The sequence below is a fragment of the Microcaecilia unicolor genome, chromosome 14 (assembly GCF_901765095.1).
Source record: "Microcaecilia unicolor chromosome 14, aMicUni1.1, whole genome shotgun sequence".
Taxonomy (NCBI): domain Eukaryota; kingdom Metazoa; phylum Chordata; class Amphibia; order Gymnophiona; family Siphonopidae; genus Microcaecilia; species Microcaecilia unicolor.
Window position 1 is genome coordinate 15,935,922 of NC_044044.1, and position 27,336 is coordinate 15,963,257.

The 27,336-nt window shown below is 44.8% G+C and overlaps 1 protein-coding gene across 7 annotated transcripts in view; it reads left to right on the forward strand.

The window, feature by feature from the left end:
* Positions 1–19,688: 19,688 nt before the first annotated feature.
* LOC115457495 (neuroligin-2-like) overlaps positions 19,689–27,336 on the forward strand; it is a 118,080-nt gene continuing 110,432 nt past the window's right edge. For 6 of the 7 annotated variants that reach the window (XM_030186924.1, XM_030186926.1, XM_030186922.1 and 3 more), the window contains exon 1: positions 19,689–19,824. In XM_030186924.1, coding sequence (XP_030042784.1) covers positions 19,704–19,824 — 121 coding nt within the window. In that variant the 5' untranslated portion in view covers positions 19,689–19,703. Of the gene's footprint in view, positions 19,825–24,478; positions 24,484–27,336 lie in introns of all 7 variants that reach the window. The other variant, XM_030186927.1, reaches the window with a different exon arrangement.

Below are 27,336 nucleotides of genomic sequence, written 5' to 3' on the forward strand. Positions count from 1 at the left end.
CGGAAGTTACGTCAGACGAGGGTGGGACACAAGGAGGGCCGAAGGGAGGCGTTCTACTGCCTGCAGCGCTGCCTTCATGGAGGTGAGACTGCAATTTCAATGCAGGGGGCAGATGGTCGATGATGGAGGGCGGGTGGGACTACGGCACCGGGCCCCCCTTGGAGGCCCGGCCCAGGGAATTTTGTCCCCCCTGCCCCTCCCTCTCAGTGGCTATGCCCCCAACCACACACCACAAATATCTTCCCGGAGATATTTTTTAAGAACATAAGAGGGTTTTTTTTTCACCTACCCTACATCTTCTCCCTCTCCTCTAAGGCGTCCCAGCATCTGCCCCTCCTGTCTCTGAACTCCGTCCCTCCCTGACACCGGTACAGGCGTCCTTGGCGCCCTGCAGCGATTCATTCTCGCTGCTTATGCCGGCCCCACAGGCTTCCGTTTGCCATGTCCCACCCTCGCTGACATCATTTCCTGTTTCCTTTCTGGCGGAATGCGGCAGATGGAAGCCTGAGGGGCTGGTTAAAAAACTGGTTAAAAGTGATATTCAGCACTTAACCGGATATGGGTTTACCACGAAAAGATAGGATTGACTTTTATGCGGTCCTATTTATATGATTAACCTGAGCAGTTAAGTTTTGAATATTAGCACTTAACTGGCCAAGTGCTGACTCCACACTGTAATGCCCCCAAAATAGCCATCTTTGAGTTCAGTGCTAAGCAGTTATTTTCATTCTGTAAAACTGAAACCAGCACGCGTCTAAAACCGGCCTAAGCCTTTAACGCCACCCATTGATCTAGCGGTAAGGGCTCAAGCGCTAAATGCACTGTGACCGGTCGGCCGCCATTTTGTTTCTATGCAGGAGTATATGAGACATATGTTTTGAGAACCTCTTCCCTGAGGGACCTGGCCAAGTCGATGGAGGTTCTCCTGCTACTAGATACTGTCACCAGCTTATTAAGATAAGTGTTATGCTGTGCTATACTACATTTTTTGTAAAGAATTATAAAATATTGCATAAGATATAGGCCAAAAAAATCACAAAATCAGGGTGATTTAATGACGATTTGCATTTACAGTTAGGCGTGAACATTTACATCAGCCATCAAGTCAGCGTACGTACTCATGATTAAAGTAATTGTTTATATTGTTTGTATAAGGTCTCCTGAAGAAGCTATGTGAAACACGGCCAGTGTAGAGACCCGTCAGGTTATGAATGAATATGTGAATCCAGATGGTGGTTTCATTGGAAGTCGTCGCAAGTGAAGATTTGGCTTTATTACCCATCTAACTTAACAAGGATCTGGGTTTTCTAGCCCATTATAAACCATAAAGTTGTATTTCTCTGTTTATCACCCTCCTCTCACCTACCCACACCCATCCTGTTAGACTATCAATGAAATGCTTTGATGTCCCCATGCATACAGTACCTCCTACCCACCCCCACCCTCCCAGAAAGGCGGTATATAAGTCCCATTCCCTTTCCCTATAATTGGCGCCCAGATTTGCATCCCCAAATTTCTTCATTCGTCCAAGCATACAAATTAATTGCGTGACGTTCTCAATGACATAATAATTGGGTGCTAGCAACCAATTATTGATGTTAATTGGCGCCTATTAATATTTGCACATGCATCTGGCTGTGCACTTTTCTCTAAGGCTATCTTGAAAGGGGGTGTGGCCATGGGAGGGGCATGGGTACGTCAGGAGCATTCTGAAAATTTGCGCGGGTAGTTATAGAATACTGGATCACGGTGCGCCTAACTTGGGCGCCAGGCATCTACACCAGGTTTTAGAAGGCGTAATTTGGCACCCAAAGTTAGGCACTAGATCCGCTCTTAAGTGCTATTCTATTAAAGGCATACAGTGCGGATTTTTTTTCTGGTGCCTAATTCTGAGCACAGTCGTTTATATTCCGTCCTATTATTATGATATAAGACAGTCATGTTATAGTCATGTAATGCTACGGATCGCCTGCAGATGGAGACATTGTTGCTGCATACGACACCTCATTCTAGGCCAGTAATTCTTCAGCACATCCACAGACAGGGCCATTATTCCCATATAAGACGTCACAACGTAACCACATAATTGCTGGGGAACACCCGCAGATGTGGCCACTGTTGCTAGATAAGATGTCACATTCTAACCCAATAATGCTACGGAACATATGCAGTAATGGACACATTGTCACTGTATAATAACTTGGATTATAACCTTGTAATAGGGCCTGGTGGGAGAGATGCTGCAATTCTAGCTGGCGATAACAGTGCCTGCGTACACTGGAAGAACGCTTCGGGGACTGGAGTCGGGATCCGGAGACCGTACATAAAGTGCTGCAGTCTCGGCTAATTGTGGGTTTTGCAATTCTAATTACTGGATGGTAAACTATAAACAAAAAAACCTGCCGTTTTCATTAATTAAAGGCCCTTTTGTTTTCCTTCTATCTAGTTTTGTCTTTTCACTGCATGAGTTTGCTCACTAGACCGCATGTAGTTTTTCTTTCTATAGTACAAAAGGTTTGTAAGCCTACCAGTGTCGTGGCTCTGTGTTTCAACAGTGGTGATGCTGACGTGTGTCAGAGTAACAGAAGTGACACTGGTGTGTCTCGATGCTCTGGCACAACAGAGCGTACGCCGTGATTTAACCGAGGTTTCGCTGTTGTGTTTTGGTTCCGGGTGTGTCTCTGTACCGTGATATACCAGAGGTAGTGCTCTGGGATGTGGGAAGATCAGCACGTACATTCCTCAACCTCCATTACCCCACCTGCAAAGGATTAAAATATAAGTCCATTTACGCAACCAGCTTCTCCTACATTTGCACACAGCTATGGAATGCGTTCCCGAAGACCATAAAGACAACGCAAGATTTAACCATCTTTCGTAAACTACTGAAAACAAACCTATCCAAAGAAGCATACAACAAACAATCGTCCTAACTTCTAAACAACAACAACAACAACGAAGAATAAGATTGAAACGACATAATCACTGCCCAACACTATTACTCTCACCATAATACCGTCACCTGAGCAACTACATAAAGCCGACACCTACACACAATGTATTCTTCTACCACATATATACGCACTTGATTGTAAAACCACGTGTTAACAAGTACGCAAGCACACAATGCATTCTTCTACCATGTATGTACGCACTTGATTGCAAAATCATGTGCATATCTGAAGTCTGGAAATGGCAATCGCCATAACGGCAAATGCAAGCCACATTGAGCCTGCAAATAGGTGGGAAAATATGGGATACAAATGCTACGAATAATAATAATAATATAGCATTGAATGGTAACATAGTAACATAGTAAATGATGGCAGATAAAGACCTGTATGGTCCATCCAGTCTGCCCAACAAGATAAACTCATTTTATATGGTATGTGATACTTTATATGTATACCTGAGTTTGATTTGTCCTTGCCTTTCTCAGGGCACAGACTGTAGAAGTCTGCCCAGTACTGTTCTTGTACTAAGTTCTGAAGCTAACATCAAAGCCCCTTAAAATTTACACTTCACCCCATCCCTATCTATTCAGTTACGCTCAGGGTGTAGACCGTAGAAGTCTGCCCAGTACCAGTTTTGCTTCCCAGTTACAAGCGTCGCCACCCAATCTCCTCTAAGAGTCCGTGGATCCATTCCTTCTAAACAGGATTCCTTTGTGTTTATTCCATTACCGTTTTCATCTCCACCACCTCCCGCGGGAGGGCATTCCACATATCCACCACCCTCTCCGTGAAAAAATCTGACATTTTTCTTGAGTCTGCCCCCCTTCAATCTTACTTCATGTCCTCTAGTTCTACCGCCTTCCCATTTCCGGAAAAGGTTCGTTTGCGGATTAATACCTTTCAAATATTTGAACGTCTGTATCGGTGCATCCCTGTTTCTCCTTTCCTCCAAGGTATACATGTTCAGGTCGGCAAGTCTCTCCTCGTACGGTTTGGTACTGTTCTAGGCGCTGGCTAATGGATGGCGAATTTAAGGACCTCAACATTTGTGATCAATTGAAGGGGGCACTGTACCCCTATTGCTGACTGTAGATTCTGAGATGAGTATTTTTTCAATTAAATTAATTCAAATTAAGTAGTATAATTTTAAGCTGCATAAGGTGGAGGCAGTGAAACCAGTGACGACATGAGTGCACAAGACTCGGCGGTAAAGTAGAAACGCTGAGCGGCACGGCTGAGGCTCACTGTCTTTCCGCAAAAGAAATGTAAAAAAAACTTTTATTGGGCTGGTTTTAATTGATATTCATAAGATCGGGTGGATATCATTATATGGTTTAAGTTTTGGGATCCAGCATTGCTGTCATTTGGAGTTTGGACAACTGTACTTAGAAACATAAAAACATAGAAACATGATGGCAGGTAAAGGCCAAATGGCCCATCCAGTCTGCCCATCCTCTGTAACCCCTAACTCTTCCTTTTCCTAAGCGATCCCACGTTCTTATCCCATGCCTTCTTAAATTCTGGCACAGTCCTCGACTCCACAACCTCCACCACCCTTTCTGTGAAATAATACTTTCGTAGATTACTCCGAAGCTTATTCCCTCTTAACTTTATCGTATGCCCCCTCGTTCCAGAGCTTTCCTTCAACTGAAAAAGGCTCACTTCCTGTACATTAATGCCCTTGAGATATTTGCAGAAGCGGAGCCAGGTTGACGGTGCGGGGGGAGCGAGAGCAGACTTCCGCCGGTGCCAGAGCACATTTTCAATCCAACACATTGAAAAAAAAAAAATAGGCACCAGTGCCGGCAGAACTCTGTTTGGGGGAGCGGCCGCTCCCCTGGCACCCCCCTGGCTACGCCACTGGATATTTGCAATTCTTTTTTTCTGTTCTAGTCAAGTGTTATAAAAATAATCACGTTAAAATCCATTTTGGCCTGTAGGGGTAAGTTTCTAAGCCTTTTCTTTGGGTAAAACAATGTTTATGCACAGAAATGGTTTTTTAAAAAATTGTTGTCTGGGGTATAGGCATGTAAAAGCATGTACTGAGAACCTTTTGAGGGATCATTTTATCACAGAACATTTATTTCACGTGTATTTTTAAAAGATAACCAAAGTGGCTGTGTGTCCCTTATGAAGTAGGTTTCCAGAACTTTCCCTGGTCCTGCGCAAGTGCCCAAACAGACATTTACAGTTACTCCATACAAGTGTAATATGTACATGTACTCAACAGGCCCGATATTCAGCCCACAGCAGTGAAGGGGGGTCATGGACTTGATATACCGCCTTTCTTTCTTTCTTTAAATTTTTTAAAATTTTATTTATACTTTTACCAATAATGTCAAGTATACATAAATCATAAACCTGAAAAGATCAGAAAAATTCCAATGCAATCAAAAAGGAAAAACAGATACGTATTTAGTCCACAATATGTAATAGAAACATAGAAACATGACGGAAGATAAAGGCCATATGACCCATCCAGTCTGCCCATCCTCTGTAACCCCTAATTCTTCCTGTTCCTAAGCAATCCCACATGCTTATCCCATGCCTTTTAAAACTCTGGAACAGTCCTCGACTCCACCACCTCCACCAGGAGGCCATTCCACACTTCCACCACCCTTTCTGTGAAATAATACTTCCTTAGGTTACTCCTAAGCCTATTCCCATTATGACATCACAATATGAGCTCTGGTTACCAGAGACTGAAACTCTTCACACTAAGGGGGGAAAGTAAGCCAAGAATAGGACAATTGAGCCATTGTGACATCACTGATGAGGTTGGCTCTTGGGCATTGGTGGAATGAGGCATTATGACATCACAATATCAGCTCTGGTTACCAGAGACTGAAACACACTAAGGGGGGAAAGTAAGCCAAGAATGGGACAATTGAGCCATTGTGACATCACTGATGAGGTTGGCTCTTAGGCATTGGTGGAATAGAAACATAGAAACATGACGGAAGATAAAGGCCGTATGACCCATCCAGTCTGCCCATCCTCTGTAACCCCTAATTCTTCCTGTTCCTAAGCGATCCCACATGCTTATCCCATGCCTTTTTAAATTCTGGAACAGTCCTCGACCACCACCTCCACCGGGAGGCCATTCCACGCTTCCACCACCCTTTCTGTGAAATAATACTCACAGTCAGTAGATGTTGAGAAGTTCATGCCCCAAGGCAAGAGGCTTCATGGTTCTGAGAGCTGCAGTGGTGGATGGAGGTGGAAAGGCAGCTTGTTTCAAAGGTGGGAGAGTGCTTAAATAGGCCAAAGCAGTTCAGAGATGGGTGTTGGGTTTGTGCGGTATCTTGAGAGAAAGAAAGAACGGGGTGAAAAGATAAGTTTTTTCTTCGGGGGAGCAGAAGGACAAATGCGGTCCACGGCAAGACGGAGAACGAGCCTCGTGGAGACGGGGAGGCCAAGAAATGCCCCACACAAGCCCAGGGAGGGGGAGGTAAAGAGGCCAGTAGGGACAGAACCCGCCACTAGGTAGCAGAGGTGGTCCCAGAGGGCAGCCCTCGATTGGAGAAAAGATCATACCCTACCTGACCCATCAGGACAGAGACAGTAGAAATGGTCAGGAAATGGCAGTAGGTAAACCAAGCTTGGTTGAGAAAGGAAGGAAGTCTTTGCAGGAGAATAGACCACTAGTAACAAACTTTATACAAGTAAGCAGGGGTGGCTGCGGTACATGTGAAACTACATTTCACATGATGCATTGCTCTTATATATAGACCTCATAGATCTGCCAACCAGAAACACAACAGGATCAACACGAACATGCCTAAATCTCCACTACCCAAGCTGCAAAGGACTCAAATACAAATCAACCTATGCATCCAACTTTTCCTACATAAGCGCACAACCCTGGAACGCGTTACCAAAAGCCGGGAAAACAACTTATGATCACCTAAACTTCCGGAAATCATTAAAAAACTAACCTGTTCAAAAAGGCATACCCTACCGACCCAACTTAAATGCCTGTACCCTACAACACAACGAAACCAAAGCTCGTAATGGACATATAATAACCCTTCCTCTCTGCGATTCCCTAATGTGTCTGTACACACGAACATTATTTTACCACAGTATTACTGTATTTGTTCATACCGGACTTGGCGAACGCCTTTACGGTACTATGTAAGCCACATTGAGCCTGCAAATAGGTGGGAAAATGTGGGATACAAATGTAATAAATAAAAATAAATCTTTGCAGTGAGTGACTGCAGCAGTGAAAATCCTTAGAAGTGAGAATAACAGTAAAGGCATTAAACACATTTTAGGGCCACGCTATGAAGTTAGTGTAAGGCTGCCACCTCCACACCTGTACGTTTGCTGTCTATTTGCTTGAATCCTTCTGTAGTTCCTTTCATTTTGTGTTGTTTAATTTGTAAACCGTTTGACCTGGTGGCATCTCAAGTCCCAAATAAAGACAAAATGAAGTTAACTTTCTGTCGCACGAGGTAGGCAGCCTGTTATCAGATTACCCTCTCCGTTTTTTTATGGTTGGGTCAGCGGATGACATCCTCTGAGAGTGCTATCTGTGTCAGGGTGGGTCTGTCACCTCATCCTGCCCAAGTGCATCTATGGATTTGTAGTTAGGAACTGTCTGTAAGAAAAGCAGGGACTGGGACCGAAACGTACTCTCGGAGGTAAACCCAGGACTGTCTTACGAAAGCCAGCTGAAAAGGAGCCGGAGAGAATGAGGTAGGTAGTGATTCCACTCCCATCTAAAAGCTTCAGGAGACGGCCGCCAGGCTACAGAGCTGCTGACAGCTCACTTTGCACTTGAGATTATTCTTGCTTTATTGGAGAAAATTGCTGAGTACAACAGCTGCAATTGCGGCAGCAACCATTCTACATCCTCCCCCCCCCACCACTACCATCCAGCCCCCATACGCTCCAGCCTGTGCTGTACACTCTATCTATCCAGGCTTTGATATTTCTCAACTGTGCATCCGCTGTATATTCTCTTCATCTGGGTTCTGTAGCTTCCTAGCTCTGCCTTCAGTGTCCACTCTATACTCTCCAGCTTGTACTGTACACTCTGTCCATCTGGACCTTGACATTTCCTTGTCGTGCATCTGCTGTACACTCCCTCCATCTGGGGCCTGTATCTTTCTACCCCTTCTTTCAATGTCCAGGTCCATACAATCTTGCTATTACTGTTCACTTTATCCACCTAGGCCTCAAACCTTCCCACTCTTGACCCTATTACTACTACTACTAACAAACATTTCTAAAGCGCTACTAGGGTTACGCAGCGCTGTACAATTCAAACATAGGACAGTCCCTGCTCAAAGAGCTTACAATCTAAAAGACAAGAGAACAATCTAAAGACAAGTGAACAATCTAGAGGACGAGTGAACAGTTAATCTGATAGGGTGGATGGATTGGGGCATTTTGACCCAGTGTATATTCCCTTCACCTAAGGCTCACATACCTTCCTAGACCTGTTTCCAGTGTAGACCTTCTCCATCTGGGCCCCATACCATTCCCAGCCCAGCCTTCCCCATCCGGGGCCCATACCATCCTAGCCCTGGCTCCATTGTGTATCCTGCTTTGGCCCCCCAGGCCTCATGGTTCTGCTGCTACTGAATATCCCTTTTATTTATGGTACATATATTCTGGACTCATATCTGCCTACACTCTCTCCCTCCAGGCCCCATGTTCTCCTGTGCATCACCCGATCATTGAGCTTTTATGGTCTCTGGCCCCCTCCTCCATTTTACCTCCTCTCCAGATCTCTACCTTTGAGCTCAATGTTTGCTATGCATTTATGGGGTAGTTGTATAATTTAGGGGGTCACATTTACATGCTTAAATGTTTTAGAATACTAACAGTGGCGGCCCTACCATTAGGTCACCTGATGCAGGGGCCTCAGGCGGCACTCTTCCCAGAGTGGCATCTCCCCCTTCCCCAAGTTTACTTTCTTTTTCCATTTTCTAAAAGGCGGCGGTGGCAGCGATTCCCATACACTGCCCTGCCACTGGCCTCTTCTCTTTACTGTGGCCCACCTCTCTGATGTAACTTCCTGTTTCCTCTGAGGCGGGCCATAAGAGAGAAAAGGCCAGTGCTGGCGGCAGGGCAGCATATGGGAATCTCTGCTGCCGCCGCCTCTTAAAAAAATGGAAAAAGAAGATAAACTTATGGAAGGGGGGGGGGGGGGTGTGGAGGAGGAAGGGGGGAGATGCCAGACCGTGGCCCGGGGGGGTGCTTAAGTGTTATTCTGCAAATACCCACTTAATTGCATTGTGCATATTTGCAAGGGGAGTTATGGAGGGTTGGGTTACGATACAGTTGGAAGATTATTTGACCAATTTTGATTTGTTGCATTATTCACAATCAGGGTTCCGTAAAGGTCATAGTACCAAAACCATCTTGGGCGCCCTGATAACACAAGGGAGATATTTGTTGAGCCAAGGTCAAAGTTCTGTAATAATTCAATTCGATTTATCGAGAGCCTTCAATCTTGTTGATCACAACATCTTATTTTTGTTGGGCAGTTTTGGAATAACTGGTGGGGTGTTAAAACCGTTTAAGGGGTTTTCCGACAGGACGTAGATACAGAGTTAAGATGCAGGGTGTTTTTTCTGATACTTAGGTTTCGGTCTGCGGGGTACTGCAGGGTTCACCTCTCTTGCCAATATGGTTTAATATTTTGTACAGCCTTTAAGAAAGGCACTTGAGAAATTGAAAGTATATTCATACATCTGTGCCAGTGATATTACCATATTATTTATTTATTTATTTGTTGCATTTGTACCCCACATTTTCCCACCTATTTGCAGGCTCAATGTGGCTTACATAGTACCGTCAAAGGCATTTGCCCAGTAGGTGCATAACAAATACAAAGTTGTATAGTGATCGTATGAGGTATAAGTGGAGGGTCAGAATGGATGAAGATTGCGTGATGTCCAGTTCGATCATAGTCATGCTGTGTTGGTAGATGAAGAGGGTTATGTGGGGTCGTTGGGGTAGGCCTTTTTGAAGAGGTTGGTTTTTAGTGATTTCCTGAAGTTCAAGTGGTCGTGGATTGTTTTTACAGCTTTTGGGAGCCCATTCCATAGTTGTGCACTTATGTAGGAGAAAACGGCTGCGTAAGTTGTTTTGTATTTCAGTCCTTTGCAATTTGGGTAGTGTAGATTTAGGTAGGATCTTGTTGATTTGACTTTGTTTCTTATTGGTAAGTCTATAAGGTCTGTCATGTATCCTGGGACTACGCCATACATGATTTTGTGGACTAAGGTGCAGATTTTGAAGATGATCCGTTCTTTGATTGGGAGCCAATTCAACTTTTCTTGGAGGGGTTTGGTACTTTCGAAGCACGTTTTGCTGAATATCAGCCTGACTGCTGTATTTTGGGCGGTCTGGAGTTTTTTTTAATGAGTTGTTCTTTGCAGCCCGAGTACATTCCGTTGCAATAATCTGCATGGCTTAGGACCATTGATTGTATTAGGTATCGAAAAGTTGCTCTTGGGAAGAAAGGTTTTAATCGTTTGAGCTTCCACATTGAATAGAACATTTTCTTAGTTACAGAGTTTACTTGGCTCTCGAGGGTAAGGTTGCGATCGAGTGTACATTAATGTTGGCACCTAAAGAATACACGGATATTTTATGTGGAAATCAAAAATGTGTCAATACTATTGAATGTTGGGCTAAAGATTTCCGATTAAAACTCAACCATGAAAAATCTAAATGTTTATGGTTGGGTTTCCTTAAGGATGTTAAGGGAAAACAAAATTTGAATACTGGAAATATTAAATTTGAATTCTCAGCCTGGATTTTAGGGGTAGAGGTAGATAGTCAATTGATTATGATCAATCAAGTCAATAAGGTAATAAAAATTTATTTTCTGTTAATGAAAAACTTAAGATCCATTCATAGATACTTTGAAATGTCCCCCTTTCGACTTGCAGTGCAATCATTGTTGCTTTCCAAGATAGATTATTGCAACATTTTGTATGTAGGCTGTACCTAGTAGGTTATGAAAAAATTGCAAACAGTTCAAAATCTAGCGATAGGTTGATCTTTTCTTTAAGACTGGATGAATCTGTAATGCCATATTTTTATAATTTACACTGGTTGCCAGTTATAGTGAGATCTCATTTTAAATTATCTTTAGCTCTGGAATAAGAACTGTGCTTGTGAAGGATTACGTGACACTTGCCTGCCTTTTAAGCACGTGACTTTAAGAGCATCAGAAGCAGAATTTGTTATATGGATTATAATAACGTGTGACTCATGATCAGACACGCTCCCCCTCCCCCCCATGGATGCTGATGCTTTGCTGGCTGCCGGAATAGAATCCATTGAGCGGACTTTAAACCTCGGCTGCTTGTATTTGCCACTTCAGTTCAATTCAACCCTCCCCTACCAAAGAACCGGCATCTCTGGTGGGGGAAGGGGAGAGTTGTTTTGCAAGCTTCCTGCCCCGCCCTTGAAAATATTTATTTATTTATACAAGTTTTTATATCCAGCCTACATGTGAATGAAAACAATCAAAGCGGCTCACAAATGAAATCCGCCATTCGGAACCTTCCCTTTCCCAACCCTCCCTAATAAAACCTTTATCATTGCCTACTAGTAACATAGCAGATGACGGCAGAGAAAGACCTGCACGGTCCATCCAGCCTGCCCAACAAGATAAACTCATATGTGCTACCTTTTGTGTATACCTGACCTTGATTAGTATCTGCCATCCTCACGGCACAGACCGTAGAAGTCTGCCCAGCACTAGCCCCGCCTCCCAACCACCAGCCCCGCCTCCCACCACCGGCTCTGCCACCTAATCTCCGCTAAACTTCTGAGGATCCCTTCCTTCGAACTTCCCTTATTCCTGACCTGTCTCAACCTAACCCCTCATTACTATCAAATAAAAAACTATGGGGTAGATATATATTAGCTGGCAGTGATGAACATTTTTTAGCTGCTGCCAATGTTATCCCTGGAAATTCAGTGCAGGACCATGTCCAGGTACCGGCAGTAAATAGCCAAGTTTATCCAGCTGGCTATCTCTTATGTGACTAACTACTAATCATTTCTACAGTACTACTAGACCTCTGCAGCACTGGACAGATCATCTGCCGGATTCTATATACCAGAGCCGGTGGGGGGAGGTGGGGCTGGTGAGGGGAGGCGGGGCTAGTGCTGGGCAGACTTCTACGGTCTGTGCCCTGAAAATGGTAGATACGAATCAAGGTCAGGTATACACAAAAGTAGCACATATGAGTTTATCTTGTTGGGCAGACTAGATGGACCGTGCAGGTCTTTCTCTGATGTCATCTACTATGTTACTATGTTAGGGCAGTGGCGTAGCCAAACCTTGATGTGTGTGTGTGTGTGTGTGGGGGGGGGGGGGGGGGGGGGTCCAGAGCCCAAAGTATGGGGTGGGCACATTTTGGACCACTTCCCCGCCACTGCCATCTCTGCCCCCTCTGCTGCCTCCGCCTTACATACCTTGGCTGGTGGGGGTCCCCAAGCCCCGCCAGCTGAAGCATTTGTCCAGTGCTGGTGTCCGCTGCATTGCCTGCTCTGCCCTTTCCCTCATGTTGCATACACGCTCATTTTAATTATTATTATTATTACATTTGTATCCCACATTTCCCCACCTATTTGCAGGCTCAATGTGGCTTACATAATACCGTGAAGGCGTTTCCCAAGTCCGGTAGGAAGACAGATACAAGGTGATGTTGTGGTAGAATAAGGTACGTGTGTTTCAGGTACTATGGGGGGTTGAAGAGAGGAAGGCTATGTGGTGACCAATACGATTTATGGTTTTGCTGTGTTGCAGAGTGTAGGCATTTATGTTGGGTCGGTAGGGTATGCCTTTTTGAACAGGTTGGTTTTTAGTGATTTCCTGAAATTTAAATGGTCGTATATTGTTTTTGCGGCTTTTGGCAGTGCGTTCCATAGTTGTGTGCTTATGTAGGAGAAGCTGGATGCGTAGGTTGCTTTGTATTTGAGTCCTTTGCAGTTTGGGTAGTGGAGGTTTAGGTATGCTCGTGATGATCTGGATGTGTTTCTGGTTGGAAGATCTGTGAGGTCTGTCATGTAGCCTGGGACTTCACTGTAGATAATTTTGTGGACCAGGGTGCAGATTTTGAAGGCGATACGTTCTTTGATTGGGAGCCAGTGCAGTTTTTCTCGGAGGGGTTTGGCACTTTCGAATCGTGTTTTACCGAATATCAGCCATGAAATTGAGCATGCTGTGCAAAGTGTCGCTCAGGTTCGGTTTCACTAAAATGAACATGCATGCGACGCCAGCAGGGCAGGCAGTGCGGTGGAGAGCCGGAGACCAGCGCTGGGCAAACGCTTCAGCTGGCGGGGGTTGGGGGACCCCTGCCAGCCAAACCAGGGGCTTCAGGGCTAATTTGGGGAGGCCTAGGTCCCCGTGGCCCCCTGTAGCTACCGGCCTAGGGGTCTGTGGCAAAATCTAAGCATATTCCATAACAATGCTACTACTACTACTACTATTTAGCATTTCTACAAGGCGTACGCAGCGCTGCACAAACATAGAAGAAAGATAGTCCCTGCTCAAAGAGCTTACAATCTAATAGACAAAAAATAAATAAAGTAAGCAAATCAAATCAATCAATGAGAACGGGAAGGAAGAGAGGAGGGTAGGTGGAGGCGAGTGGTTATAAGTGGTTACGAATCTTGCATGGAATCTTGTCACTCTTTAGGATTCCAGAATCTTGCTATTCTTTGGGGTTCTACATGGAATGTTGATACTCCTTGAGATTACTACTACTACTACGCATTTTTATAGCGCTACAAGGCGTACGCAGCGCTGCACAAACATAGAAGAAAGACAGTCCCTGCTCAAAGAGCTTACAATCTAATAGACAAAAAATAAATAAAGTAAGCAAATCAAATCAATTAATGTGAATGGGAAGGAAGAGAGGAGGGTAGGTGGAGGCGAGTGGTTACAAGTGGTTACGAGTCAAAAGCAATGTTAAAGAGGTGGGCTTTCAGTCTAGATTTAAAGGTGGCCAAGGATGGGGCAAGACATAGGGGCTCAGGAAGTTTATTCCAGGCGTAGGGTGCAGCGAGACAGAAGGCGCGAAGTCTGGAGTTGGCAGTAGTGGAGAAGGGAACAGATAAGAAGGATTTATCCATGGAGCGGAGTGCACGGGAAGGGGTGTAGGGAAGGACGAGTGTGGAGAGATACTGGGGAGCAGCAGAGTGAGTACATTTATAGGTTAGTAGAAGAAGTTTGAACAGGATGCGAAAACGGATAGGGAGCCAGTGAAGGGTCTTGAGGAGAGGGGTAGTATGAGTAAAGCGACCCTGGCGGAAGACGAGACGGGCAGCAGAGTTTTGAACCGACTGGAGAGGGGAGAGGTGACTAAGTGGGAGGCCAGCAAGAAGCAGATTGCAGTAGTCTAAACGAGAGGTGACAAGGGTGTGGATGAGGGTTTTGGTAGAGTGTTCGGAAAGAAAGGGGTGGATTTTACGGATGTTGTAAAGAAAGAAACTTAATTGGCTTAACAAGCTAATCAGCATTGATAACAGCATTTAGCAGGCAATAATTAGAATTTACGTGCACAGCTCGCTAAGCATATTCTGTAATGAACTGCGCCTAAATTCTAGTGCATGCAGTTCAAAAGGGGCGTGGTTAGGGGGTGGGGAAACGGGCGTTTCATGAGTGTTCCAAAGTTTACATGCGGAGTTCCAGAATATGGCCCAGTACATGTAAATTTGCAGAATCAACATATGCATCCAGCTTCTCCTACGTAGGCACGCAACTGTGGAACGCGCTACCAAAAGCCACAAAAACAATACACGACATAACTAAATTCCGAAAAATACTAAAAACCAACCTGTTCAAAAAGGCATACCTCAACGATCCATCCTAAATACCAGACAACAAAACCCGTACCAGAATTGGACAAAACCGAACTCTCTATACCTGACTTCTTAAATGACTCTGTCGCTAATGAACTTTAACGCAATTACCACTTTATCTCTCACTACGAAAATGAATTCTCTCTTCTTGATTGCTTAATCTACTCTGGGGAAGATGCACTAAAACGATCGTTAATGCCCTTCCCTTACCGATTCCTTAGCGAATCTGTAAGCAACGGGAATGCATCAAGGAAAGGGAATGCAAATGAGCTGCTCGTTGTAGCTCACTTGCATTCTCTATTCCCTCGGAAGCCAGTCGGCCGGTCGAGCGTGCGCAGAGCAGCCAAGCGTTATGCCGGCTGCTGTGCGCATGCCAAGGACGTCCTGTATGGACGCCCTTCACTCAAAAAAACAACAACAACAACAAAAAAAAGGACGTCCCTGACGAGCAGGAAATTTGCTCATCTGCATTCCGTTTTCGTTAGCTGCTACCGTGATCGGAAAATGGCTCGGAGAAGCCTTTTGTGCATGCCACGGTTTGCTACTTGCTCGTTAATGGCTCGTTAAGTTTAGTGCATCTGGCCCTCTGTCACTTATGAACTTTAATGCAATACCACTTTGCATTTCTCATTCCGGAATTGGCGAGCGCCATTACGGAACAACGTAAGCCACATTGAGCCTGCAAATAGGTGGGAAAATGTGGGATACAAATGCAACAAATAAATAAGAAATAAGATGCAGAGTACTCACGATTTTAGCACAGCAGTCATTTGAATGCTTGCTGAATACTGTATCCCATGGGTAACTTTGCAACGAACTCACGATAGAAGCTGTGCAGTGAACAGCCCTACATAAGTACATTAGTACATAAGTAATGCCATACTGGGAAAAGACCAAGGGTCCATCGAGCCCAGCATCCTGTCCACGACAGCGGCCAATCCAGGCCAAGGGCACCTGGCGAGCTTCCCAAACGTACAAACATTCTATACAATCAAGCCATTGTGACATCACTAATGAGGTTGGCTCTTATTGGTGGAATGAGCCACTATGACATCACAATAGGTTAAATCACTGCTCTATGTAATAAAAGTGAGCCAAGTAGAGGACATAAGTACATAAGTAATGCCATACTGGGAAAAGACCAAGCGTCCATCGAGCCCAGCATCCTGTCCACGACAGCGGCCAATCCAGGCCAAGGGCACCTGGCAAGCTTCCCAAACGTACAAACATTCTATACATGTTATTCCTGGAATTTTGGAGTTTTCCAAGTCCGTTTAGTAGCGGTTTATGCATGCATCCTTCCTGTTGCTGATCTCGGCGCCGATTCAAAATGGCCGCCAAGAGTTGACGTCAGTGCCGAGATCAGCAACAGGAAGGATGCATGCAGGGCAGCGCTCCGGGCAGGAAAGAGGGGGCTCTTTCCTGCCCCGAAGGCGGAAGAGGTCACTAGACCGCCAGGGCAGTAGTAAGTAAGGGGAGGGGAGGCTAGCAATCTGCCCGTTTGTCCGCCCACCAGCCTGCCCGTTTGTCCAGAAATCCGGACAAACGGGCAGATTGGCAAAACCCGCCCGGTTGCCCGGACATGTCCTCAAAAAGAGGACATGTCCGGGTAAATCCGGACATATGGTAACCCTAACTAGGCCGCTTAAATAGCAGGCCTATCTTTGACAGTTAAAAAGTTAACCGGTTAGAACTGAATATCGGCCTAGGCGGCCAAAATAAACCCGGATATTCAATGCTGGTCGCCGGATACGGCTCGGCATTGAATATCCAGGTTTAACGCTGGCGGTGGGCAGCAAATGCGCTGCCCGCTGCCGGTTGAATATCAGGCCCTTGATCTCTGATTTCACGTTGAGTCTTTTATTATTTGTTATGTTAAAGCTCAATGCCCGTTATTTGTACTCGGTATTCGTATTCAGCCAAATAGTAATTCGGTATAGCTCTAATTTTGATCATGATGTAATGTTCATTTGCTGCTTTTGACTCATTATTGTTGTTCTACAGTTGAAAGGTGGTATAGAAAATATGGGGTCGATATTTAAAGGCACTTAACCGGTTAGCAGGTGCTGCTAACCAGATAAGCGCTGGTGAGAGGGATAGTCAACATCACAAAGCGGGTCGTGCAGCTGAATATGTCCTCTAATCACCTTGGCAGTCCATGGGCGGAGCTTGGGCAGGGCTGGAGGTAATATAGGGGCCCTTTTACAAAGCCACGCCAAAAAGTGGCTTGTGGTAGCAGGGGCGCTCCGACCATTAAGCCACCTGAGGTGAGAGCCTCAGGCGGCACTCTTCAGGAGCGGCATCTCGGGGAGTGGCATCTCCCCCTTCGTGGTGTTTTACCTCATCATGCTCCCATAGCCTGTCCTGCTGCCGGCACCCGCCTCTTCCCTTTACTGCGGCCGCCTCTCTGATGTAACTTCCTGTTTTGTCAGAGGCTCAGGCAGCTGCAGTAAAGGGAAGAGGCGGGTGCCTGCGGCAGGGCAGCATATGGGAATCGCTGCTGCTGCTGGGTTTGGGACATGACGAGGTAAACACTGCCTGGGGGGTGGGGGGGCATGTTAGCTCCGCCTCAGGCAACATCTTGCCTTGGGCCGGCTTTGTGCGGTAGTGTGGGTGCATGTATTGGACGTGCGCTGGACCATTTCTCCACCGCATCTGGAAAAAAGGGGGCCTTTTTTCGGCTGGGAAATGGACGTGCAGCAAAATGAAAACCGATGCGTGTCTATTTATGGCCTGAGCCCTTAACGCCACCTATTGACTTAACGGTAAGGGCTCATGCGTTACCAATGCGCACCAGCTGCCGATTACTGTCGGGAACGCCCCCCCCCCGGGTTTTCGGCACGCGCAGAACTCGGAATTACTGCCAGATGCAGGCGCTAGTCGGGCGGTAATGCCGATTTGATGCACGCCAGGAGAAGAAAAGTGGGAACAAAGAAGCACGGAGATCTGAGATCAGCCCGCACTGTTTCCCATGCTAGAAAACATTTTTTTTAATTTTCTAGCGCAGGGGACAGGGAGTAGGCGTTCCCGGCCAGGGGTGTGCTTGTAAATTTTTAACAAGGGGTTCTCTCTCTGGGCATAGCCAGCCCTGCAATTTGGGGGGGGACCAGGAGTGGACTGGGAGGGGGCAACGCATGCCTCTCTCTCCCTCCATACCTTTGCTGGCAGGGATACTGAGCCCCACCAAGCGATAAATGAACTGCTAATACTCCCCGCTGCTTGTTTCTGTGTCTTGTGCGTGTGCGAGAAGTTCCAGCATGCTGCTGAGAGCAGGGAGCAACAGCAGTCTATTTACTTGGCTGGCAGGGCTCAGCATCTCTGCCTGCAAAGTAAAAGAGAATTCGGGAGGGGGCCCAAACCAGTTGCTGAAGTAGCCACAGAGGGCCAACTTTAACAACCGGCTCCCACAATTCTTAAAAATGTAGCAAACGGCTCTCGCGAGCCCATGAGAGCCTGCTCCAGCACACCACTGTATCCCGGCGGTGATCGGGCAGCGCAGGCACATTGCCCCGTGCTGCCCGATTTACCGCGTGAGTAGCATGGTAACGGCTGTGGCGGTAATGGCCACGGGCTAATTTGGAAACGAGTGCGTGGCCATGAATGGCAGAAATAAACATTTGGGCCATTTTTCGAGAGCCATGCTAAAAAGTGGTCAGAGTGCGCAGGAAACCCACGCGCTAAAACGACCGTCGACCACTTCTTTTTTTTTTAGTGCTGCTTAGTAAAAGTACCCCTTTATTTGGGGAGTGGTCTGAGTATGACTTCTGGGTCAGTGTTATAACCAGATGTTCAGCACCAGCCTGGGTTTCAGCACTGAGTCTTCGGGTTCAGGTTAATCGTGGTGGTGCTGACTGCCGTGATTCAGTATCACCTCGTCTATTAATAAACTAAACTAATGAACTAATCCCAGGAATGAAATATGATGTGACTAATGTTTTCTCTTCTTTCCTTTTTTCTTGTTGTGCCTTCATTTATCGTACATATTTTCCTTCCTATCTCACCTTCATTTTATCTCTTCTTTGCTTCTTTCCATTTTGTCTTCCTTACTTTCTCTTGTATATTTTTGTTTTCCCTTCATCTTTCTTTCAATTTCTTCATTTTTTCTCTCTTTTCTTTCCTCATTTCTTTTTTTTTGTCTCTTGTTTTTTCTTTCTCGAACTTACCTCCCTCTCTTTCTTTGCATTGCCTCCCCACCCCATTTTTCCCCCATTCTCACAACACAGGCCCTCAATGGTGGAGCGATCCCACACCCCAGCCCCTCTTCGAAGGATTCCCTCCAAGGGTGAGGCCCCCGCCAAGAGATGGAACGCAATAGACTGCGGGCAGGCGAGAAAGTTGGTGCTACATTCCGCGCTTCCTGGAATAACAGCTCCGTCCATCAGGATTAACCCTTTGATGACCCTCTTGTTGCTCTTGGAATTCTTTAAATAGTTTGATTTTTTTTCTAAACAACATTTTATCTTTTCCTACATTCAGTTGGTTTTTTGTTTTTATTATTATTATTTTTTTAACTTCTACTTTATTTTTTATGTTATCGCGGCTACCATGTGGTTGGCCTTGAGTTTGCCCGTGCTGAGTTTTGCTCTGCGTATCTTCAACCTAAGGACAGGGCTCGCATTCCTGCTTTGGCTCTTCGGTTTGTCGCTTCGCTCTGGTATAAGTTCATGCCAAAAGGCAGAGGAGAAATACCCTGTGGTCCACACCAACTACGGCAAACTCCGAGGAGTTAAAAGGGACTTGAACAATGAGATCCTCGGCCCAGTGGTGCAGTACTTGGGTATTCCTTATGCCACCCCACCAATAGGGGACCGGCGCTTCCAACCTCCGGAAGCCCCGGCATCTTGGACCGATGTCCGCAATGCCACACACTTTGCACCCGTCTGCCCACAGAACATCCATGGCATGCTGCCAGGGATCATGATGCCGGTATGGTTCACAGACAATCTGGAGGTGGCAGCTGGTTATGTGCAGAATCAGAGTGAAGACTGCCTGTATCTCAACATATATGTGCCAACAGAGGATGGTAAGGAATGGGATGCAAATATGAGTTAAACACATATTTTCTGTGTTTTTAAAAATATAATATTTGTTTATGAGAGTGCCTAGAAATGGTCTTTTGGGTAGTTATACATTCCAACAGCAGTTATGTACAAATGTATATATGTTTAAATTTTGTGCTACATATTTTATTGTTATCTGCTAGAAGAAAGCGAAAGTAAACATAGGAATTATTAGTTTGTTTTTTATTCTACATTTTACTTCTGGCTTGAGATCGCGCAGACTAGTAACAGACAACTGATTCAGACAGTTCATCGGGAAGAAACCGTCAGGCCCTGGAGCTTAACCTTCTCAAACCTCTTTACTTATGGGGATATTTTTGGTGGTCCAGAGGAGGTTACAAGAAGAAAGCATGAAACTTTAGCCAAGCCTAGTCCCTTAAGCTAAAAGCAAGAAGATTCTGGGTGAATGTAGACTGTAAAGACTTATCATTTTTTCTTGTTAACCATCTCTGCATCCCTTGTTGCTGTCATCAGCTAAGAATACATTTAGCCTATTGCTAAAAATCCCTGTCCTGAACATGCCTCTTTTAAATCCAATATTAGATCACTCCAGAGCTCTATCACATGTTTCCCTTCCATTTCAAATCACAAATGGAAGTTTCCCTATCTCTAACTATTCTGTTGGCCGAAGAAGATAGAAAAAAAAATGTTTCTAGAGGTGTTTAGCGAATATTAGAACAGTAGCATTACCTAGAGTACCCAACTATCACTTGACTAATTTCTAGCACTGTTTCTTCTCATTCCTAGGGTTTATTTTTCGATTGATTATTTTTAAACATTGTGTATACCTCTTATTATGGTCTTCTACTGCTTTTCTTGAAGTCTTCTTCCTGGAGTCATCTCATAGGTATCCAGCTATGAGTTGAATATGCGTGAAAGAGATTTGTGTATAATGGAGGCAGTGTATGCAAATCAAGTTCATGCATATTCATTGTGGATATCCTGAAAACCTGACCGGCAGGGGGTACTCCAGGACTGGACTCGAGAAACACTGGCTTAGAATATTCAAATAACATTTGGGTCCTGTAAATGGCAAAAGTCTTCAACAACAATTCCCGGCAGACTTCTACAATTTGCACCCCAAAACTGGCAGGGAGAGTCGGAGATTAACGAAGAAGAGGAACCTGTGCAGAATTGCCAGATTCAGGTCTGGCCACTTTGCTGGGCAGACTGGAAGGACCGTGGAGATCGTTATTTGCTGTCATTTACTATGTTACTATCAGGGGCATTTTCGATACGACATCTAAGTCCCGTTTTGGATATTGTGCACAAAAACATCCAAAATCCGACTAGGAAAGAAGGTAATTTTCAAAAAAGAAAAAATGTCTATTTTTTTTTTTGAAAATACTGTTTTGAACAAGGTTTTGGGAGTTGGACGTTTTTTTTTTTGGTCCATTTTTGAAAAAAAAAATTTTGAATAGGTGCAAAACGTAGAGATTCGTGCTATTGGGATGCAAGAGGAGCCAGCATTTTTAGTAGAATGGTCCCCTAGACATCCCAGGAGAGCAATGGGACACCCTAGAGGGCACTTCTGTGCACTTCATACAAATGCTCCCAGGTATACATTTATCTATTTATTTATTGACTAGTAAAAAAAGGCCCGTTTCTGACACAAATGAAACGGGCGCTAGCAAGGTTTTCCTCGGAGTGTGTATGTTTGAGAGAGTGTATGTGAGAGTGACTGTGTGTGAGAGAGAGAGTGAATGTGTGTGAGAGAGAGAGTGAATGTGCGAGTGTGTGTGTGAGAGAGAGAGAGAGAGAGAGAGAGAGTGAGTCTGGGGCGAGTGTGTCTGTGAGAGAGAGAGTGTGTGTGTGAGAATGAGAGTGTGTGCAAGTGCGTATGTGAGACACAGTGTGAGAGAGAGAGTGTGTGTTTCACACAGATACAGTGTGTGCAAGAGAGAGAGTGTGTGTGAGACACAGACTCTCTGTGAGACTGAGTGTATGAGACCAAGAGAGTGTGTGCGTGACTGTGTGACACACAGAAAGTGAATGTGATACAGTGTGATATATAGAGTGTGTGAGAGACAGTGTGTGAGAGTGAGAGAAAGACATTGACTGTGAGAGAGAGAGTGTGTGAGAGAGAGTGAATGTGCGAGTGTGTGTGTGTGAGAGAGAGAGTGAGTGTGGGTGCAAGTGTGTCTGTGAGAGAGAGAGTGTGTGTGTGAGAATGAGAGTGTGTACAAGTGTGTATGTGAGAGACCGTGTGAGAGAGAGAGTGTGTGTTTCACACAGATACAGTGTGTGCGAGAGAGAGAATGTGTGTGAGACACAGACTCTCTGTGAGACTGAGTGTATGAGACCATGAGAGTGTGTGAGTGACTGTGTGACACATAGAGAGTGAATGTGATACCGTGTGAGACATATAGTGTGTGAGAGACAGTGTGTGAGAGTGAGAGAGAGAAAGACATTGACTGTGAGAGAGAGAGAGAGTGTGTGCGAGAGAGTGTGTGTATGACAGAGATACCTTCCCCCCTCTCTGGTGTCAGGCCCCCCTCCCTCCCTCTCTCTGGTGTCAGGCCCCCCCCCTATCTCTGGTGTCTAAGTGTTACTGTGCAGGACGCTGAGCTCTGGCTGTGCTTCAAGGAACTGACCAATCCTATTTAATAGAATGCACCTCCAACATTCCGAAGCCGAGAAACCTCGTGTGGTTGGTCACTTCTGCTTGTGACGAACCCGGAAGTACGTGACCACTGGGGAAGGGGGTATTTGGGGGGGGGGGGTCGCTCCTGATTCTCTCCAGTGGTCATAATAAGTACATAAGTAATGCCACACTGGGGAAAGACAAGGGTCCATCGAGCCCAGCATCCTGTCCACGACAGCGGCCAATCCAGGCCAAGGGCACCTGGTGAGCTTCCCAAACGTACAAACATTCTATACATGTTATTCCCGGAATTGTGGATTTTTCCCAAGTCCATTTAGTAGCGGTTTATGGACTTGTCCTTTAGGAAACCGTCGAACCCCTTTTTAAACTCTGCCAAGCTAACCGCCTTCACCACGTCATCTGGTCATTTAGAGCACCTTTTTGTGCCTTATTCATTCTGAAAACAGGTCTAGACCCAAACGTCTTGGTTTTAGTCCTGGACGTTTTTGTTTCATTGCATCATGGCTGTAAAACGTCCAAGTGTGAGGCACGCCCTAATCCCACCTTCAAAACGCCCCCCCCCCCCCCGACACACCGCCTTGTGGTGTGAATGCACTTCTGACGGACTTCGTAGAAAAACATCTAAAATTAGGTTTCGAAAATACCGATTTGGATGTTTTTGTGAGGAAATCGCCCAAATGTTGCTTTTATGCCACTTTTTATTCGAAAATGAGCCCCTATATAACATAGATAAGATGTTAATTCTGTTCATACAATACAATGAAACATCTTAATAGGGGGCTGATGGAGCAAGTGCATTTGAGATATATAGATGGTACAAAGTGAGTAGTACAAAGTCATTGCAATAAGTAGATGGGTAGCTAAACTGGAGGCAGATTACATGTACAGTTGAATAAGATATGAGGAACTGGTCTAAGTTACAGGGTGTACAGCACGTTGAAATCTTCCGCTCAGTGTGCTGCTGCGGCTAAGAAAGCAAATAGCATGTTAGGTATTATTAGGAAGGGAATGGAAAACAAAAATGAGGACATTATAACGCCTTTGTATCGCTCCATGGTGCGACCGCACCTCGAATATTGTGTTCAATTCTGGTCGCCGCATCTCAAAAATGATATAGTGGAATTAGAAAAGGTGCAGAGAAGGGCGACGAAAATGATAAAAGGGATGGGGCGACTTCCCTATGAGGAAAGACTAAAGCAGCTGGGGCTCTTCAGCTTGGAGAAAAGGCGGCTGAGGGGAGATATGATAGAGGTCTATAAAATAATGAGTGGAATGGAAAGAGTAGACCTGAAGCGTCTGTTTACGCGTTCCAAAAATACTAGGACTAGGGGGCATGCGATCAAGCTACAAAGTAGTAAATTTAAAATGAATCAGAGAAACTTTTTCTTCACTCAACGTGTAATTCAACTCTGGAATTCGTTGCCAGAAAATGTGGTAAAGGCGGTTAGCTTAGTGGAGTTTAAAAAAGGTTTGGACGGCTTCCTAAAGGAAAAGTCCATAGACCATTATTAAATTGGACTTGGGGAAAATATTTCTGGGATTAGCAGCATAAAATGTTTTGTACTTTTTGGGGGATCTTGCCAGGTATTGCTGATCTGGATTGGCCACTATTGGAAACAGGATGCTGGGCTCAATGGACCTTTGGTCTTTCCCAGTATGGCAATACTTTTGTACTTATGTACTTGGGATTCTGAATGGAATGTTACTACTCTTTGGGGTTCTACATGGAATCTTGTTACTCTTTAGGATTCCAGAATCTTGCTATTGTTTGCAGTTCTACATGGAATGTTGCTACTCTTTGGGATCTTGCTGGCTGGGTATTTGTGACCTGGATTGGCCACTGTTGGAAACAGGATGCTGGGCTTGATGGACCTTTAATCTTTCCCAGTATGGCAATACTTATGTCCTTATGTACTAAGCTAATTCAGGTGTGGAGTGAGTGGATACTTAGTCAGTCCCCACATGCATTAAAGGCTTGAGAGAAGAGTTAGGCTTTCACTTGCTTTCTGAAGTAAAGGTAGTCTTGAGTTAGACATAGCCATTCTGGGAATGAATTCAGAGTGTGGGGGCTGCTCCTGTGAAGGCTTGCTGGCGGGTATCACATCATGCAATTTTTTTTTGTAATTGCAAGCTGTGATCATGGTTAATATGATAGCAGGGTTTAAAAAAGGATTTGGGGAAGTTTTGGTAGTGTAAGTTGGGGATCACCACTTGTTACTTCTGGGCGTGAGAACCAGGGAAGGGACGTACCTTACTGGTTGCTTCTAAGGGACATAGAGCAGCGCTGACTGAGACAGGATGCTGGGCTCAAAGCACCGCTGGTTTGATCCAGCGTGGCACTCCTTAAGGAAGTGAACCGCTGTCCGGCATGTTTTGTAAATTTGTCAGCATATGGTGCCCTGAAATAGAACCTGAGGGTTCTTAAAAAGGAAACAGAGAGAAAGACACAAATTGATTTATAAATACATGAACGTGGGAGAGATGAGATGTTGGTGATGACGTTAAAGCTACTTATGTAAGACATTGGTTCCATAAAATAAAATCTATCCATAGATATGTTTATGTATACACAAACCTAGTTGTATGTGTGTGTGTATATGTATAATTTATTTATTAGGATTTATTTACCGCCTTTTTGAAGGAATTCACTCAAGGTTGTGTACAGTAAGAATAGATAAAACATGAGCAATAGGCAATTATAGAAGAAAAAACATTCAAATAACAATACAAAGTATGGCATAGTATACTACTTGCAATGTCAACACAATATGTAATAGAACATTTTAATTGATAGTGAAGGGTAAAGCAAAGATGGAACATATGGATAGGTAAGAAGAGTAGGAAGTGTTAGAAAGTAAGGTGACTGATTTTAAAAAAGTTGCACGTGAGATCAGAGAGATGGTTAAATATTATGTCAGCTAGGGTAGGAGTAGATAAACGTGTCCTGTATGTGCAGCCCATGTCACTCTTTGTGTGTGTGAGTGAGACTAACAAGTTAGTTACTTCTTCCATTAAGGCTTCTTCCATTAAGGCTTGGTTGAAGAGCCAAGCTTTCACCTGCTTCCTGAAGTAGAGAAAGTCTTGTGTTAAGCAGAGCCTTTCAGACAATGCATTCCAGAGTGTGGGGGCTACTCTGCAGAAGGCTCGCTTGCGGGTATCACATCGTGTAATGTCTTTTGGAGAGGGTGTGATTAGTGATAGTCCTTGAGAGGACCTTAGTGTCTTTGGCGGTGTGTAAAGGATCATCCTATTTTTCAGGTACTCGGGGCCATTTCTTTTAAGGGACTTGAAGATCAGACATAGAGTTTTAAATTTAGCCCTGTACTGTACTGGTAGTCAGTGAAGTTTTTGCAAAGATGGTGTGATGTGGTTGCGTCACTTGCAACCTTCTATGAGTCTTGCTGCTGCATTCTGAATCAACTGGAGCTGGTGCAGGCCCTTTGTAGTCAGACCATTGTATAGTGCATTACAGTAATCCAGTCTTGATGTTATCATGGCATGCACAACTGCGATAAGATTTTCCTTCTCGATGTAAGGAGAGAGGCAGCGTAGTTGACGTAAATAGTAGACGCAGCTCTTGAAGGTTGCTTGGATTTGGGGAATCAGAGTAAGTGTTGAATCTAACTGTATTCCAAGGTTCCTGACTTGTGATTTGAGGGGGAGTTCGTATTTCCCAAAAGAGTATTTTGATGTCAGGTATGTATCCACTTCTGTTAGGGACCCAGAGAAGCTCTGTTTTTCTTGGGTTCAAGTTAAAGTTTGTTGTGCTTAGCCCATTTTTGAATTGATGTTAGACAGGTAATCAGTTTATTCAGGGCTATAGGTAAGTCAGGTTCAATGGGTATGGGTAGCCTGCACATCATCTGGTTATATATATCACACTCATTCTATGTAAAGGATATAATGAAAAAGACCCGTAGGTACCAAGATCACATAGTTCTGAGTGAGCAGGCTTGGTTCTGCTCAATCCTTCTTATTGTATGCTGGGAGTTGTAGTTTCTACAAGCCTGTAGATGGCATGGGAGTAAAATGAAGACTGATTCAGCCTTTGTCTGATGCCCTGGATCCGTGTTATCACTGTTCCTTTGGAAGTACAACAGAAAGGCCTTGTATTGTCTCATCAGCCTGAAGGGTGGTGAGGCAGGAGAGTGCGTGTCCATGTTTAAGTACGTGTATCTGTATATGCTGTGTGTTTTTATGTGTGTGTGTGTGTGTGTGTGTTGTTTATGCATCTGGGTTTGATGTATAAATAAACTTCAGTGAACAAGGACTATTTCTTTGCCCATTTCCGGGCTCCTCCAGTACAAACCAAAGAAGCAAATCTTTTACTTTTAAGTGAAGAACAGAGAACCGAACATGCAAAAATATTTACGCCAATTCTGACCACTCAAGTTGTTCTTAAAAAAAAATAGGCCCTGATTAGAAGCATAATTTACGCTTAGGGCATGTCATTGCAGGTTATCCCTCGGATTCTATATAAGATGTGGCGAGTAGCACGCATTAAATTGTGCATGCGGCCAATTTATGTGTGCTACTCAATTGAGTAATGAGCCAATTAGTGATAATAATTGACTGATAGCAACCAATTGTCATCACTAATTGGCAATAGTTGGAATTTACACACACTTCATTGTGGTCGTATTCTAAAAAGAGGCGTACGTAAATTCCAATGTGTGTAGTTGAAAAGGGGTGTGGCCATAGGAGGTGTGGGCATGTTGGGGGTGTCAATCACATTTATGTGCGGTTATTTACACCAGGTTTTCGTCCGCGTCTAAATGTATATGTGTTCCCCCGGCCTATGCGCCATTCTATAAACCGTGTCTTACTGTAGATGTGGTTTATAGAATAGTGCTAACATTATTCCAGTGTG